This window comes from Rhamphochromis longiceps, linkage group LG10, assembly GCF_057381845.1.
Source record: "Rhamphochromis longiceps isolate RC_006_pf linkage group LG10, R_longiceps_female_GT1.1, whole genome shotgun sequence".
Lineage (NCBI taxonomy): Eukaryota > Metazoa > Chordata > Actinopteri > Cichliformes > Cichlidae > Rhamphochromis > Rhamphochromis longiceps.
In genome coordinates this window covers 9,092,254-9,111,163 of record NC_140566.1, presented here as the reverse complement: position 1 = coordinate 9,111,163, position 18,910 = coordinate 9,092,254, and the positions used below count along the sequence as shown (strand labels likewise).

Below are 18,910 nucleotides of genomic sequence, written 5' to 3'. Positions count from 1 at the left end.
CAGTGACGCAGCCTTTGCAACAGGGGCTTAAGAGGAGGTTAGGATGAGCAGTACCCATGCTGTCCAGCAGAGAGCAGGCTTGTGGCAGTGGTGACAATGAGGTTGGTAGATGGAATACTGCTTAAAACTTTAAATCAGCTTTCAGCTGAGAAATTGAGGCCAAATTAGTGCCCACATTTCAATCTAGGCTGGATGAATTTACTCAGCAGGAGATGAGTTATAAATACCTTAGTGATACCCAGCCGAGCCTCCAGCTCTCTGCATTCCTGCTGCAGGGCAGCAATTTCCTTGTCTTTAGAGAGCAGTACATCGGCATGCTGGGCCAGGTCCCGAGCTCGCTGACGGGCAAATGCCCTCTTGTACTGTTCAACTGACCCAGGTCTCATCAAAGATGGGGAATTGACCTGCAAAGAAAATACATATTCATCAGCAGAAACATTGGAATACAGTCCTGAAGACACATGAGATATGAGTGGAAACTAAGGGGATCAACAGTTGTAAAAAGAACTGGATTCAGCAGAATACTTTTAAACTTTCCAAGTCTCATTCTGGTCTGCAGGAATGCTCTTGTGGAATATTAGTACTGGCACTGGTAGCTCACTGATTAATCAATAGGCAAAGACCAGCAAAGGACAGCACCAAGCCAATCAGTTCCAGTGCAGTCTTTGTTGGTGTAGTTTTACCACAACTGATTTATATCTTTCGGCATGGCTCTGCTCTGGAACTCTCCCACCCTTTGATGCACATACATAGAAAGTCAGGGAGCATGTCCTATATGTGATCTGCCATGTGGATGCATAAGAGAGTATCAGCTGACTTATCCAGTGATTTGAACTGGCACTGAGATGAGCTGATCTATCATGATTATGTCTGGCGTTGATGTCATGGGCTGTCTGACTATTCTAACTCTAACTCTGGATAATGGTGTGGTATGTAATTTAATAGATTCATCAACTAGAATGGCAGCTTCACTGATAATCTGTAATTCATACCAAGATCCTTGATTGTATTGTATTGTATCTTTAGTTTGAACATGTTAAAAAAGATTGTTTTAATAATCCCAGTAACACATCAAAGATATACAAATTTACAGATATATATACTTAAATAAACATACTTGTGCACCCACACACACACTTATATATACATCCCTATTGTGAAAGTAGTGGGTGAGAGCACCCAATCAAAGCCCGACCTCCTCCCTGTACTTTGCAAAAACCATATTTTTGAACCGTTTTTTAAACTGAGTCATACTGGGACTTTGCTTCAGTTCTTTACTTAGTCTATTCCACAGCTTCACTCCACACACAGAGATGCAAAAACTTGCTAGTGTTGTACGGATGCAGGGATGTTTTAAATTTAATTCCCCCCCTCAAATTGTATCCCCCATTCCCTTTTAGAAAACAATTTTAGAATATTGTCAGGAAGTAGGTTGTTTATAGCGTTATATATAATTTGCGCAGTGAGAAAATGAACCAGATCTGTGAATTTTAGTATTTTTAATTGTAAAAATAGTGGATTTGTATAATCTCTGTAACCAGTTTTATGGATTATCCATATGTTGCTTATCAAACATAGTGCTTTTTAATCATAAGTGAAATTTTCTAACTATAAAACAGTACTGAATAAACAGTGTAGGTGCCAATGATGACTATGTATAAGATGGTTTCAGTGTCTAATGTCTGTTATGTTAAAAAATCACTAAACAGAGAACAGGCATCTAAAGCTACTGCTGTATATCATAAGGAAGCAAAGGGCATACAGATATACATTTTTCTGATGCTGTATATTTCCCCTATTTCCTACCTGTGGGACTATTAAAGGTTTTCTTATCTTATCTTATCTTATCTTATCTTATCTTAAAGGCCGGTCCATGAAAATATTGTCGGACATAAACCAGTCCATGGTGCAAAAAAGGTTGGGGACCACTGGTATAGATGATATCTAACTAACAACCAGTACTTGTCCATCTGACAGTGCAGCTACTATCTGATGACAGCTCACTAAAAAGGCTTTTCATTAGACCAACTCATACAGTCCACAACAGGCACTGATCACCTATTACAATAGGAATATAATATAATATAATATAATAGGATTACTTAGCAGAAGAAGTGCTGTCTCTTATCCTGCAAACACTGCATCGTGAAGAAAAAGAGGAAGTCCATTGGACAGTGCAGTTCTCAGATTTACAGTATTCATGAGCTGTCTCATTAGCAATAACAATGCATGGCCAGAAGGATTTAGTATTTGACAACTGTGTTTAGTTTCTGCAGTCTTTTGCTAGATCTCTTTAATAAAAGTGTATATTACATCTTATGGAACTTCTTTGTTTGAAAACGTTTTCTTTTGTATCTCATTTCTATGCATTACAATATTTGGTGTACAAGGCTGCTTTTATTCATGTAAGAAAAGAAGATCACACACTGCACAACTCAAATTTTTACATATTTAATAAATAGTGTGTGAGGTGTTAATTCATTTTGTCATGTTTTCTTGTGTTGAGAATTTTTTTTTTGTACCCTTTTATTCACATGCTCTGTGACTCTGTTTCTATCTTGTTATCAGGCATTATGACAATGTGATTTGGACTGATAAGGAGTCACTTGCTGCATGTGTGTGGTAGTACAGCAGGTACAGCAGGTCTACTAATCAGAAGTATGGTGGTTTGATCTCTGGCTGCTCCAATCTGCATGCCTTGGGCAAAATACTAAATCTCAATTTACTCGTGTGAGTGTGTGAATGTTAGATAGAAAACACTTAAGCACTTAAGAAAAAGTGCTTGTATGAATTGGTGAATGAGGCATGTCGTATGTGTTCTCAGGTAGAGTAGAAATGCACTATATAAAAACCGTGTACATGTACCATTGGTTCAGAGTCACTGCAGCCACACTGTTGGGCGACTCAGTTCGCTGTGGGAATGTTTGAGCTATTTTATATGTGCTGCATACCACTTTGAGGTTGGCCTCCTGCAGTTTCCGAGCCCTCTCTTCCAACCTCTTTGCAAGAACAGCCAGCTCTGTGTTCTTTCTCCTCAGCCGCCTGACCTTCTCCTCAGTCTCTGGGGCACTGCTCTTCCGCTAAACAAAAAAGGGATGCAGCAAATGCTAACACAGCAGCGGCAAAAAAATAAATCACGCAGTTATTCAGAAAGGCTTAATAATGATTCAAATCTGCAAGTTGGAACTTAAACACCTGCATAAAATGACTGAAGAAAAGAAGCAAAGGGAGTTAGATCTTTTTGTTCACCGTCTGTGCACCTGGCCTACTTTCTTACAAAACCTTCACTCAAGTCTACACGCCCTCTGTTATATTTTTAGTCTTACCAGCAGACCATTCTCCTCCCTTAGTGTGGCACAAGTCTTCTCCAGCTCATCCAGGGCTCGCAGAAGTTCAGAATTCTGACGCACCAGGAACCCATAGTCAGTACCATTCTGGAAAAAACAAAATGACACCAAAAACAGATGCAGAGTTTACCATCTACTGCACAGCTGTTTGTTTTGTCTCCTTCAGTTAAAATGTGAAAATAAGGGATTGGTTTTCATTCTGGCTTAATCCATGTTTTATATCTAACATGCAGAAAACCTCCTCTGCTGTCAGCCACTGTTTACACAGCACTGTCTAATGGTGACTGACAGATGACATCTCACTGAAAAGGCTTTTCATTAGACCAACTCATTCAGTCCAGAACAGGCACTGATCACCTATTATAATAGACCAACTCGGCAGAAGAAGTGTTGTCTCCTATTCTGCAACACTGCATCATGAAGAAGAAGACAAAAATCTTGAGATAGCCTACAACCTTTTCCACCCGTCACATTCTCATATAACAACTTAGCTTCTTCCTTGAAATGCCCATTAAAAAAAACAAATACACAAATTAACTGATACTTTAACTCTCTTAAGCAATTTTTGATTTTAGCTGTCCCTCCTAATGACCCAAAGCCACTTTAGTGCTAAGCTCATCTTTGTTACAGAGATTTTTGCTAACTCTGAATTTTTATGTTTCGGGCTATAAGCCGCTACTTTTTGCACAAGCTTTGAACCCTGCGGCTTTTAGTCAGGTGCGTCTTTTCTATGGATCGTCCATGATTTTTGTGATATCGTAAGAGGATTTGTTTTGGTTGTTCCGCTGTTGTACGGCACTACGTTGCCTGGCGGAAGGGCATGTGATCAGACACACAAGAGTACAAGAGTGGTATGCTGGTCACATGTCCGTCCGTAGCGCGAAAGATAAACTTGATTAGCAAGAGCAAGAGGGGTATTACAGGAGCAAAGGAAGCTTTCATTCACAAACCCTCAGTATGGCAAACAAAAGAAATGCATATGATGCAGCTTTCAAATTAAAGGCAGTCGATTTGGCACTCAGCAAGGGAAATAGAGCTGCTGCACGTACCCTTGGTATAAACGAATCAATGGTGAGACGTTGGAGACGCCAGCGTGATGAACTGGCTCTGTGCAAAAAGACGAAAAAAGCTTTCACAGGAAATAAGAGCAGATGGCCCAAACTTGAAGACTGTATTGAAGACTGGGTGAACACACAGAGAGCAAACGGGCGAGGTGTTTCAACAGTGCAGATCCAACTAAAAGCCAAAACAGTCGCCAACAGTCGAAGATAGAAAATTTCAGAGGTAGTGCCGTTGACATTTGACCTGCCCCTCACTAGGACTGTTAACAAGCAAGGCGAATCAACCATCACGGTGAGAACCACTGGCCATGAGAGAATGAATTTCACTTGTGTGCTGGGCTGCACAGCATCAGGGTTTAAACTTCTGCCAATGGTGATCTTTAAGCGGATGACTATGCCAAGAGAAGAGATCCCAAGCGGCATCTCTGTTAAGGTCAACAAGAATGGGTGGATGGTGGAAAGCGTAATGAAGGAATGGCTGCAAGAGTGCTATGGAGAAGTGTGAAAACATCCACGATCACCAAAGGATTTCGAAGGGCTGGACTGCTGCGTGATGGAGAGGAGGACACTGCCACGGCCCTTCAGAGGGTGTTCGACTCTGACACTGACAACGAGGATTTCTTTGGTTTTGAAAGTGACAACGAAGGAGAGAAGCGGAGAGTGGATGATGAAGCCATCCTGAGCCTGTTCGTTTCCGACACTGGAGAAGAGGACTTTATGGATTTTAGTGCGCAGGAAGAAGAGAAAGATGGTGGTGAATGACTGACTTTTCTTCTTGTTAAAGCCGTGTTACTGCACCTGAGCCTAAAAGGTAGGCCAAATCTCTTTTTCTGGTGTGCTGTAGGTTATTGTTATACACTACATTTGTTACTCGTTTATAAAGCCCAGTACATGTTTCGTACTTGTAATTACCGTTACTTGTGCATATACGTAAAAAGTTATGCAAATATGTACCGGTAACTTGTTTTTCAAAATATTAATACAAGGGATGTGGTCCCAAACAGCCATCTCTTTCCTGACAATTCCCTTTGTGCATATTCTCTTACATATGGTAAGTAAACATTAAAACACCTGCGGCTTTTAGTCAGGTGCGGCTAATGTATGTACAAAACAGGAGTTTCCCCTGATTTTAGCTTGTGCGGCTAATATTCAGGTGCGCTTTGTAGTCCAGGAAATACGGTACTAATTCTGCCACAACTTTTTATTTATTTGGTTATATTTTAACACAATTTATGCTGAGAAATTGTATTCTACAATCTGTCTATTTCCATAGTGTTTTCCCCCATTTTTTCTTTCTTTCTATAGAAGATGTTGGTTTCAAAATTACTTTAACAATAAATAAACCAAGTAAATGGGGTTCAGTTTTGTTTTTATTTCACAGTGTCTCAATTTTCTGAAATCAGGATGGCATGTCCCAGTCCTAATGTATATTTAATTGTTGTATTCAGGTGTTATATTTTAAGTGCACCATGAGGTTTATAAAGTGTAATTAGGTTCTGCAGTAATATTGCTGTGAGCTTGTGAGGGGCAGCTGAACAAATCAGCAGTCAATGTGGCAGAAAGTCAATGTGGTGATCAAGTCTGTCATGGGTGTTTAGCAGCCACATGTTTGAAGCCTGGAAGAGAGGAAAACCTCAGATTGGTTGTTCATCTAAATGGAAGTGATACCACCCTGCCTCTGTGCCAGAGATGCTCTAAATGAGCCCTGAGGCTCAGACGTAAAGGTTGAGATTAGAGCTGCTGCCCACAAATGCAATGATTGCATCTAGAGCAGATGAACAGATAGCTATAAACCCAACAAAAGCTCCATCCTTACTGTAATGCAGCACATTTACATAATCTGAGTTTGGCTGCTCACATATAAGGAAAAAGCAGTTATAACTGAGACAGATATTAGCCATGGAAGATCCCAAGCATATGCTAAACTAGTATGAAATAGTCTGCCCACGGTTACCCAATGACAGCAGCAAAAAAAGACTGTGACATATTTCAGGTACTGTAAGAAGCATGCAGAAGTCTCCATGTGTGGAACACCTGCTTACCAATATGTCTACGTAAAACTCCTTATTATTAACCTAAAACCACCCTCTTTTGTATCACCACAGACAATAGGAAAACATCCTCATGACACAGTTCAGATTAAAAAAGTGAAACAAACACTAAACAATCATGCAGCCATCATCTCATTTATGTTGTCTTGGTAACTGCAGCAGACAGGTGATCAAATGGCTCCCTGGTGGGATTTTAATGCTACTGTACCTATTACTGAAGTCAACACTAATGGCCAGCTGTTTACTAAGACAGCAGCTGAGGCTCCTGTGCTCATAAAACAATGGAGATGCTGTCTACCTGGTTAGCGGGTTACTAACTACTATTTATTTTCAGAATCTGGTTGAAAAAAAACCCACAAAACCAAAAAGGAATGTGTGGCATTGGGTTACTAGATAAGGCATGATTTAGCTATAAATACAAATGTGCTTCTAAATTAGTTGTGAAAAGCTTGCAGTCAAAGCACGATCTGATCAGTGCAGGGGAAAAAAGATGCATCACGGACGGTTCTTATAATCAATACAGGCATAGAGTCAGCAAGTACATTCCCCTTAAACCTGAATGTCCTCTTTGAACTAAGCTGGCATGATCCAAGACAAAAGGAATTTTATTATTCACAAGTCTGACTTAAATGTTTGAGACGTGAACTGCTTAAGCTGTTTCAAAACTTCACATTTAAGAGGATAACATCAAGATTTTCCAAAGCAAACTGTGGTTTTGAGAAAACAATGCATTTTTCTGCAATAACCATTCAGGGTAGTTAAATTTAGTGACTCTCTCCTTCTGACATCTGCTGCTTTTACATATAAAACAAAAAAACTCTTGCAGTATAGTCATTCATGTTTTCCCACATGTTTCTTTCTTTCAGATCAAGTTCACAGTTCATAAATAAATGCAGAAAATCCCTGCAATCCTTCATCAGAGTGTTTCCACCCAGAGGAAAATATGCTATAACCCTATAATACTCTTTAGTAAAGGTAGCACAATAGCTAACCAAAGTTTAAAGAACAGATAAAAAAAAAATTGTGAGCAACACTTCATTCTCAGACTCTGTGCTTGCTGATGACACATGAATTTTTCAGGGACACACGGACAATGCCTATTATTATATAACTGTCTCAGGCTGACTTATCTATTGAGCCATACAGTTAGACATAAAAAAGTACTCTTATGGAAAAAAAAATCCATCAATCCATCGTCAAATCTGTCTTAGAATCCAAAATATATTAATTATTTTCAAGGTATAAACTTACATATGAAAAAAACCTATGATATTTAGCAAAATTTGATAATACTTCAGCATTGCACTAACATAAAAAGATGGAACACATGTTTATTAGAGCTCTGGTAGTCTAGAAAGGAGTGAGGTTAATATAGCTTTGGGAAAAGTGAAAAATAGGAATGAAGGTCCAATCTACAAACTACAGTAACTCCTTGGTTATGCAGGAAGTAGTAAACTACTACAGTCATGTGAAAAAGAGATTAAGCACACCCCACGATCCAGTAGCTTATAGAACCAACTTACACAGCAGTAAATCAAAGTATTGATTTTCAGTTTGACTTGATCAGTCTTACACATTGTTGTGGAGAAAATTTTAACCACTCTTCTTTTTACAGCATTGTTTCAGTTTATTGAGGCTTGGGGGCAACTCATTTAAGGTTTCACTAGAGCATTTCACTGTGTTTGACAGTTGGTTTGGGCTCCTATTGTTGTGCATCTCCGCTTTGGTCACACTGATAATTAATGTGTGTATTTGATTAAAAGTACGCTAAAGAAGTGTACTTACTGCTTCCAGTGTACTTAGTTTTCCACAGCATTGCACAGTCCTATGAAAATCTATGTGCACATGATAAAAATTGAGGCATTAAAATGCCTTTTCTTTGCCTGTAAAATAATAAATATATCTGTACAATCTGCTTTATAAAAATAAAAGCTGCTCATTCTTGCCTATGATGACATTGTTCAGTTTTTATTTGTCATATGCAAGTTAGCACAGGGTCAACATTGCAATGAAATGTATTTGACGAGCAAAAGTCACTCAGCAGAATGGTACAGTAGAAGAAAAATAAATAGAAAAATAGTAAAGAGTAAAATATTAATGAGATGCAGTAAAGAGAAAAGAGATTTTTCAGTTAAGTGACTAAATATATATGTATATATAAATATATGTACACACTAGTGATTAAATAAAGAAAATCTTGAATAGGAATGTGATGGGGGGGGAGCAGATGGGATATTGCACAGGAATGAGCAGCAGTACTGAACAGTACAAAAGTTTTTTAGTGGTACTTATTACAGTATTGCACTTTTTTAAAATATAAATATCAATATAAATATCAGTAAAGTGGAGTGACCAGTGCAGATTAAACAGAGTACTTGTGAAACTGCAGGGTAGCTTCTGAGTGCGTCCTGTGGACTGTGTTGTGTGTGTTTAAGTGTTGTGGTTGAGGTGTCGTATGGCTTGATGGTTAAGTCTTGTAGTCCGAGCAGACAGACTCCTGTAACGTCTGCCAGATGGTAACAAGGAGAACAGCTGATGTGCTGGGTGGCTGTGGTCCTTGATGATGCTGTGTGCTTTACGGAGGCATCGCTGAAGATAAATGTCCTGAATGGCCAGTGATGTGCTCTGCTGCCTTCACTACCCTCTGTAGTGATATACGGCTGCTGGGAGAGCAGCTTCCATACCAAACTGTAATGCAGCTCGTCAGCAAGCTCTCGATCGCACACCTGTAGAAATTTGAGGTGATATTCGCGTTCATGCCAAACTTCCTCCGCCTCCTCAGGAAGTAAAGCTGCTGGCAAGCTTTCCTGATTGCAGTGTCTGTGTGAAGGGTCCAGGAGAAGTCCTCGGTGATGTTGACTCCAAGGAATTTGAAGCTGCTGACCTTTTCGACCTTGACACCGTTGATGTGGATGGGCTGGTGTTCCCTGACTGGTCGTTTCCGGTAGTCCACTATCATTTCTCTAGTTTTGCTGATGTTGAGAGTCAGGTTATTTTCCAGACACCACTCGTACAGTGCCATCACCTCCTCTCTATAGGCCAGGGCTGCCCAATCCCAGTCCTCGAGAGCTACTATCCTGCAGCTTTTAGATACATCCCTACTCCAACACAGCTGAATCAAATGGTTTGATTACCTCTTCAGCATGCCATCGTGTTTGGCAAAGGCCTGATAACAAGCCATTCATTTGATTCGGGTGTGTGGGAACAAGGATGCATCTAAAAGCTGCAGGACGGTAGCTCTCGAGGACCGGGATTGGGCACCCCTGCTATAGGCCGTCTCATCGTTGTCTGTGATGAGGCCTATGATGGTTGTGTCATCCGCAAACTTGATGATGATGTTGGACTTGTGTTTAGCAACACAGTCGTGTGTGAACAGGGAATATAGGAGGGGGCTAAGCACACAACCCTGTGGCGTACCTGTGTTTAGGATGAGTGGTGAGGAGGTGTGCTTACCAACTCTCACCACCTGGGGCCTGTTTGTGAGGAAGTTTAGAATCCATCTGCAGATTGGTGTTTCCAGCCCAAGGTCGACGAGCTTCGTGGCAAGTTTTGAGGGGATGATGGTGTTAAATGCCGAGCTGTAGTCGATGAAGAGCATCCTTGCATATGTATTCCCTTTTTCCAGGTGAGTGAGGGTGGTGTGCATTGCCAGAGCGATGGCATCCTCCATGGCTCTGTTTGTCCGATAGGCAAACTGAAGAGGGTCCAGTGTGTCAGGGAGGGAGGAGCAGATGTGACCTTTGACCAGCCGCTCCAGGCACTTCATGATGACGGATGTCAGTGCAACAGGACGGTATCATTCAGACAGGAGACCACTGATTTTTTGGGAACAGGAATGATGGTGGATGCTTTGAGGGACGTGGGGACCACTGACTGCCTCAGGGAGAGGCTGAAGATGTTGGTGAACACGTCTGCCAGCTGGTCGGCACACACTCTGAGAAGCCGGCCCGGGATGCCGTCCGGTCCTGGAGCTATGTGAAGATTGACCTTTTTAAAAGTCCATCTCACAGCTTCTGTTTTCAGAGTTAAAGTTACAGCCTCACTGTCCTCCTGAGGGTAGAGGATCTGCTCTCTGTTGTCTGCATCAAAACGAGCATAGAAGTTGTTGAGCTCGTCTGCGAGAGATGCAGTGGGCTGAACAATGACTGCGTTGTCCTTCTTGTAGTCATTAATGCAGCGCATTCCATTCCACAGTCGCCTGGTGTCAAAGCTGTGGTAGCTGGACTCCATTTTGTCCCCGTATTCCTTTCTGGCCTTTTTTATAGACTTTCGGAGGTCATACCTGGCTGCATCAGGATCCCTGGAGTTAAAGGCAGAGGTCCGCACTTTTAGCTTGGCACGAACATCTTTATTTACCCAGGGTTTCTGATTTGGATATATGCGGACAGTGGTTTTTGTGATGGTATCATCCATGCACTTTCCAATATATCCAATGACAGAGTCTGTGAGTTCATTGATGTTGCCATCAGCTGCATCCACAAATATCTGCCAGTCAGTTGTGTCAAAGCAGTCCTGTAGGACCTCCTCAGCCTCACTGTCCCATTTATAGATGACCTAGCAGCAGAATGGAACAATGGTTCTGCCTTACCAAAAGCTGGGCGGGGGAGGGGTTTGTAGCACTCTTTGAATGGAGTGTAACAATGGTCCAGTGTTTGATCACCTCTTGTGGGGAAGGAGATGTGCTGATAGTATTTGGGGAGAACCTTCTTCATGTTGGCTCTGTTGAAGTCTCCCAGCAAAATAAAGGTAGCTTCTGGATTTTTGTTCTCAAGTCCAGTAATGATATAGTTCGTCCATTCGTCCATTGGGGAATAAAAGCAGCTAATTTTATAATGCTGAAGCTCTAAAATGATCTCTAAAAGAAGCTATTGTATCCCACATCACTTTCTCAGATTCCAGTTGATGAGTTTACATTGTAAAAAGTGTAACAAATATCTGTTTGTGGCCCTTAGACTGGCAGGCTATCAAACATTCTTTGTATGATAAGAAGGCACAAAGAGTGTTAGCCTCAGTTCACAGATACATTTTTGTGTCCTTGAGAGTTACTTTTCCATCACTTAGAGAAGTCGACCAGTCCCAGCGTCCCAATCTTCCTCTAAGGACAGCCATGCTAGAGTCTAATCAATCACCTAAGAGGAAGCCAGCCAGCGTGAACTCAGCCTCCAGTTGGCTCCATTCTGATTCTAACGATCTTGGAGTCTGTCCATGTCACGTAATGGTTCATTGGGAATCATGCTCAGAAATGCACCGGAAGCTTTCTGTGGGCATGATGTTTGCAAACTACAACCAATCAAACTCCTGCTTTTCTCAGTGCCACAGAAAAGGACTGCAGGTGGCGAGGTTTACCCAGACCTAGGATACGTACTGTATTAACATTCAGGCAGCAGTGTCGTTTCCACATAGGCCTGGCTCAGGAAAGCAAGGCAGATGTAACTCGGTCACAAGAGGGCATGGATCTCTACACCAATGTCTGTCAGCAGATATTGAGCCCCGGGCAGGACAGACGGAGCGGTCTCCTTGTGCTCTGTTTGAATCTTTTTGAATATATTTATTACTGCACACATATATCTTAGGGGTTCCCAGTAATAAAAAAGCATACTGTTACAGTCTACAGCCTGTAAAGTCACAAAAAGCATTAACTTTTTTCCCCCCTCAGTTGTATTTATTAGTAGTGTTTTCAGAACGTAATATCTTTCAGTAAAAAAAAAAAATTTAAATGTTCAACTACAGCAAAAAATATTTTATCTGTAATTTAATTCAATATTAAGGAAGGCTTTATGAGACTCATTCAACAAGTCCATTCTTATTAAATTGCATTAAACTGAAAGCTTATATAGCACTTTTATTGACTGCAGCTCTGTGACAACACTTTATGCTGTAAAAAAGTAATAATAATAATAATAATAATAATAATAATAACAATAATGATAAAAATAATAATATACAGTGGGGCAAAAAAGTATTTAGTCAGCCACCGATTGTGCAAGTTCCCCCACTTAAAATGATGACAGAGGTCAGTAATTTGCACCAGAGGTACACTTCAACTGTGAGAGACAGAATGTGAAAAAGAAAAATCCATGAATTCACATGGTAGGATTTGTAAAGAATTTATCCGTAAATCAGGGTGGAAAATAAGTATTTGGTCAATAACAAAAATACAACTCAATACTTTGTAACATAACCTTTGTTGGCAATAACAGAGGTCAAACGTTTACTATAGGTCTTTACCAGGTTTGCACACACAGTAGCTGGTATTTTGGCCCATTCCTCCATGCAGATCTTCTCGAGAGCAGTGATGTTTTGGGGCTGTCGCCGAGCAACACGGACTTTCAACTCCCGCCACAGATTTTCTATGGGGTTGAGGTCTGGAGACTGGCTAGGCCACTCCAGGACTTTCAAATGCTTCTTACGGAGCCACTCCTTTGTTGCCCGGGCGGTGTGTTTTGGATCATTGTCATGTTGGAAGACCCAGCCTCGTTTCATCTTCAAAGTTCTCACTGATGGAAGGAGGTTTTGGCTCAAAATCTCACGATACATGGCCCCATTCATTCTGTCCTTAACACGGATCAGTCGTCCTGTCCCCTTGGCAGAAAAACAGCCCCATAGCATGATGTTTCCACCCCCATGCTTCACAGTAGGTATGGTGTTCTTGGGATGCAACTCAGTATTCTTCGTCCTCCAAACACGACGAGTTGAGTTTATACCAAAAAGTTCTACTTTGGTTTCATCTGACCACATGACATTCTCCCAATCCTCTGCTGTATCATCCATGTGCTCTCTGGCAAACTTCAGACGGGCCTGGACATGCACTGGCTTCAGCAGCGGAACACGTCTGGCACTGCGGGATTTGATTCCCTGCCGTTGTAGTGTGTTACTGATGGTGACCTTTGTTACTTTGGTCCCAGCTCTCTGCAGGTCATTCACCAGGTCCCCCCATGTGGTTCTGGGATCTTTGCTCACCGTTCTCATGATCATTTTGACCCCATGGGATGAGATCTTGCGTGGAGCCCAAGATCAAGGGAGATTATCAGTGGTCTTGTATGTCTTCCATTTTCTGATGATTGCTCCCACAGTTGATTTTTTCACACCAAGCTGCTTGCCTATTGTAGATTCACTCTTCCCAGTCTGGTGCAGGTCTACAATACTTTTCCTGGTGTCCTTCGAAAGCTCTTTGGTCTTGGCCATGGCGGAGTTTGGAGTCTGACTGTTTGAGGCTGTGGACAGGTGTCTTTTATACAGATGATGAGTTCAAACAGGTGCCATTCATACAGGTAACGAGTGGGGGACAGAAAAGCTTCTTACAGAAGACGTTACAGGTCTGTGAGAGCCAGAGATTTTTCTTGTTTGAGGTGACCAAATACTTATTTTCCACCCTGATTTACGAATAAATTCTTTACAAATCCTACCATGTGGATTCATGGATTTTTTTTTCACATTCTGTCTCTCACAGTTGAAGTGTACCTCTGGTGCAAATTACTGACCTCTGTCATTATTTTAAGTGGGGGAACTTGCACAATCGGTGGCTGACTAAATACTTTTTTGCCCCACTGTAGAATCTGTTTTGGCTTCAGGCAATTTCTCTTGTGCCTTCTCTAACTAAATGTACCACCCACATTGGGTAATTTCAGCAACCCTCATTGTGCACCATGACTTTTTATCCCACTGCTTCTTGTTTCCAAGCTATGTCCACCTTGGTCGATCATAACAGTCAGATGATACATCATACAAACAACTCAATGAGACCATCTTCTCTGATAAAATCCCAAACATTTTGTGCTACATGCATTTGGGTTTTGAAGCTCTCTCACTGTGCAACAGTCTGGACTAACATCCACCAATAACACCACTATTCATTCAAGTTTTCCATCTTTCAACTGATATAGCACACGATCACGAAGCTTAAGATGAACTGGGGGTTTTTTTCTATTACAAAAAATATAGACTTTTAGGTCTTTAAAATGACTACTCACTCACAGAAAATAGTTTCACACAAACACTGCCATACTTTCCTGTGCAGTGAAAGTGACTGTAAGTACGCCAAAGGAAGGGCAAACTCTGCCAATCACATGACTGTTACAGTTTTGCATCCCAGCAGATATTAGCATTACTGACCTTGTAAACAGAAGACAAAAGGGACAAAGAATACGTTTTTCAATTTTTTTCATTAATCCATATACACAACCTAATCAGACTAAAATGCAAGACAGTATACGGTTCAGTTTATTGAGTCATGGTTGGAGGTCTTGGTCAAACCCCCAACCCTGTGATTAGTGCCCCAGTCTGCTTCTCGTGTCAAACAACCCTAAAGTAACAATAAAAATGAAGTTTACAAGAGAAATCCAGCAGGATCTTATAAATGATCCCCTTGAATTGCTTTTATTAGTGAGAGCAAGCCAAAACTGACAAGGTTGAGCTTTTTAAAGAGAACAAGCTAAATTGCCTTCTGATTATCTGGGTCAGTTGGTGTTTTATATGCCTCTAAGGTTCGACATGAAAATGGGTTAGGGACTTTCTGGCCTGCCTCTCGTGGGGGTTTTACTGGAAACTCTTACCTAGGGAAGCAACACAAAAAATGCATAGAGAGACTAATTTATGATAAATAATCTTTGTACTGAAATAACTATTCTGAGCGTGTGACAGGTTTTATTTAGCACTCTTGTAAAAAAATATAAATATGTGAGGTGAGTCAAATAGGGAAGTATTAAAAACAGGTCATGTATATGAGAATAAACATTTTTTATTTATTCTTGGATTTAATGAACTTGTTTTATTAGCACTACTAAAAGATAAATATGCCGTTTACATGGCACCAATTTTCACCTTCTCCCTTTTAACCCCCTTTAACCCCATATTTCATTTCATTTCTCACTCAGCCCTCTTTAATATTTCATTTCACAGTTTTTCTGCTGCGATGTTTGCTGAACATATTAAAAACTACAATATTAGGCAAATATCAGTGCAGACATACAAATTCTGGGAATGGTAAACTAATATAAAAAAGTACAAGGACAGCAGAAGAGCATGTGTAGTAGATGATACATTTTATTAGATTTTTGAGACAAAAGAGGACTTTAGAAGATAGAACAGATCATTAAATGTTCAGAGATTTATTCTTACATATTCATAAGGTTGCAACAGCCAGATTGTTCTTTTGTCTTGTATCCATGGGGAGCTTTTGTACCAGAAACACCAACATCAGCATTTTTAGCTGAGCTAAAAATCTCCTGCTATAAGCCTCTGAGGAGACTACAAGACAAAGACACAGACGGGCAATGCTTTGCCTTTCTTAACTCTTTGCTGGGCTTAGATCATGCTTGCTGTCTTAGTGCTGACTAAGTAATAAATAAAGGGAAATAAACAAAAAAAGATAATAATAATAATAATGTGTATAATAATAATAATGAGCTGCATATGTTATGTCAATTCAGGTTAACGGTGATGTTTTTTTTATTCAATGTGCTTCACCACTACCACAACACAAAAACTGATATACTTAAAAATAGCTGCCTCCCTAGCAAAATGTAGATTCATTTTTATAAACACTCACTCTACAACCTCCATGTACATGCTGCTGACTTTCATTCATTGGCATGAAGAAGGCAGCCTGCTGAATCTGGAAATGTGCCTTAATTAATAGAAGCCTCATGTGCTTCTAGCAATACTGGAAGAGGGAAAAGCCTCCGCCCACAGACCCAACCCTCAATCACTGAGCGGTTGCACAGACAACTCATAAACACAGCTTTAATTACCAGCGCAGGCGAGAAAAAGAAAAACGGTAATGATGGCTTGGGAATGGCAGCCCTTCTCCTGATGCAGATACTAATGGACTTTATGGTATCAGTGAAGTGGTACAATTTAAAGTCAAATTAGTGATGCTCCTTATCTTGGCCTGCAGTAACACGAGTGGTTTGCTAATGAGGTTGTGTAAACTGCTAAGTTGTCAAATACCCTCAAAAGACATGAATCTGAATCCCTTATTCCTTCAATTTTAACAGTATTATTATTTAACATGGTCCTGATTATCTGCAGATAAACCTGCTAATGCACAAAAATTATACACTTTTATCTGCACATAATTTTTATATCATTGGAAAGATCATTTCAAAGCTTGTGTTTTAAGAGTCACCAATATCTAACTCACTTACAGGACAAAAAAACAGCAACAGCAACTGCGTAAGCATACTTGCAGCCTGTAGCACTGCAAAACTTAGGAAAGGCTGTTCAGCAAAGCTGAGGCTTTTCTCTTTAAAAAAAAAATATGAGAAGAGCAACAAAGCTGTTTGTGGCCTGGGGTGTTTTATAAACAGCAGCTCTTGCTCTACACTCATATATAAGTCATGAAGAAACCCTCTTTAGTGTCCTCTCAAATCCCTTCCTGTATTCATCACGACTCACCTCCCCCAGGGTACCTGACGGTGACAGATTAGGGGGTCCTCTCTCATACAGCAAGAACAAAGAGCCAACACAGGGCACCCCATTACTCCCCCCCACAAGGCGTCCGGCAATCTACCTCTAGCTCATACAAACGTCCACTGGGTGAGGTTGTGCAAAAACAAAATCCATTGTCTGGAGATAGCTGTTAGTCCCTTTTCATTTACCATATATGGAGGATAAAAAGAAGAATACATGTCCTTAATGTCCTTCACATGATCTGAACGTTCTAGCTTACATCTGGCGATCAGACTAGAAATCCTGATGCAAGCACATATTATGATGTATTCATTCATGTTAATTTACCTCTGGAATCAGTAGCGATTCCATGTTTGATCCAAGTATAGACATAAATATAGAGGCCATGATGACTGTGTTTAACCATTTGGCAGATGACGACCACAGATGACCACAGTAATTAGATTGCATACAAGCACAGCTTTCCATTCATCTCAAAATCCCCAAATAAAAATGCCACAACCCCCTCGTCCCCCAGAGGCTTAATAAGGTGTCAGACATGCAGAGAACATCATCTGGCCTTTTAAAAAGGCAAACATGAAAAGAAGGAGGGGTCACTAAATTATTTCATTTAGTACAATGTCAGGAGAAAATGGACTGATGGGAGACAGTATGTAGTTGAGATGATTTGTGTCTCCTCCCACCCCTCCACGGGATCAATGCCAAGGGCGTCAAAAGAATCCTTCATCTTGTTGGAGAAAACTGCATATGCATACAAGCCCCTTAACCCCCTGCTATGGCCCAGCAGCAAGCAACTTAATTTGAGGAAATTTGAAGAGAGTTTTTTACGGAATTTATATTTAAAACCTCATAGATACGTCATTATGTGGATTTATGAAGTGTAATGGAGATAGATTAAAGTGACTAGAGATCATGCTCATATATTCATATCCACAGCTCTGCTTATACTGTACATTAAAATTATGTCCATACTGTATTGCTTCCAAAACACAAACTCTGTGGTTTGTGTTGGACATCATGGTATTGAGTTTAGAAAATCAATATCAAAGAGACAACACAATGGCCACATGTGTATTCTTCCAAAATGCATACGCAACTGCGGTTAAACTGCCTATCTATCTGCAACCAAAGTGAGCAAATGACAACTATGGGCACACCATTCAGCCACTTTCATTCTACAGATTGTCCTGACCTCAACAAGCTGCAGTGCATTCAGCCAGAAATGGAAGTGTTTAAAATTAATTGAAAAATTCTTCCAACCAGGCCCACAAGGACCCTGTCGCTACTCTTGGAGTTGCCAAAAATCAACCCTCCTACTCTGTCATTGTCACAGCAGTTTCCCCCAGGCAGCATCTCATGACTTGGAGCCCACTGATGAATGAGTGAAAAATTCCCCAGGATTCCCAGAGACAGAGACAGGTCAGGTACAAACACAGTAAAGCATAGTTAGCTGTTGTTGAATATTTGCTTTCTCACTCTCTCGGTCACGTTAAAGAATGATTGGACTGTCCTTGACCTCAAGTGTTAACACAACATTGCTCTGCAGTACATTAGATCAGGCAAGATCAGCTTTAAAAGCAACCATTAAAAAAGAAAGATGGCAACACAATTTAGAAGCCAGGAAGCAGATAAACTGGGGTGGCTGTAACTCAGGTGGCAGAGCAGGTCAGCCACTAATCAGAAGGTCAGTGGTTCAATCCCAAGCTGCCTCCTGGCTGCATGCCAAATATCCTTGGGCAAGATACTAACCCCATGTTTGCCTACTGGTGGTGGTCAGAGGGCCCGGTGGCGCCAGTGTCCGGCAGCCTCGCCTCTGTCAGTGCGCCCCAAGGCAGCTGTGGCTACAATATAGCTTGCCATCGCCAGTGTGTGAATGGGTGAATGACTGAATGTAGTGTGAAGCGCTTTGGGGTCCTTAGGGACTAGAAAAGCGCTATACAAATGCAGGCCATTTACCATTTGCAGGCCATACTGAACAGTTTTAGAGTACAGGGCAAACTAGAGGCGGAGGCAAGTTTCGTGATGACAGAATTTTTCATAT

At 40.9% G+C, this 18,910-nt stretch overlaps 1 protein-coding gene across 9 annotated transcripts in view; it reads right to left on the bottom strand.

The window, feature by feature from the left end:
* tspoap1 (TSPO associated protein 1) overlaps positions 1-18,910 on the bottom strand; it is an 80,227-nt gene that overhangs the window by 40,383 nt on the left and 20,934 nt on the right. For all 9 annotated transcript variants that reach the window (XR_014913516.1, XM_085420041.1, XM_085420042.1 and 6 more), the window contains 3 exons: positions 3,327-3,434; positions 2,952-3,080; positions 228-404 (listed from right to left, as the gene is read on the bottom strand). Coding sequence is in view for 8 of the 9 variants with exons in the window: in XM_085420041.1 (XP_085276167.1) it covers positions 228-404; positions 2,952-3,080; positions 3,327-3,434 (414 nt within the window). In the remaining variant the exon portion in view is untranslated. The remainder of the gene's footprint in view (positions 1-227; positions 405-2,951; positions 3,081-3,326; positions 3,435-18,910) is intronic.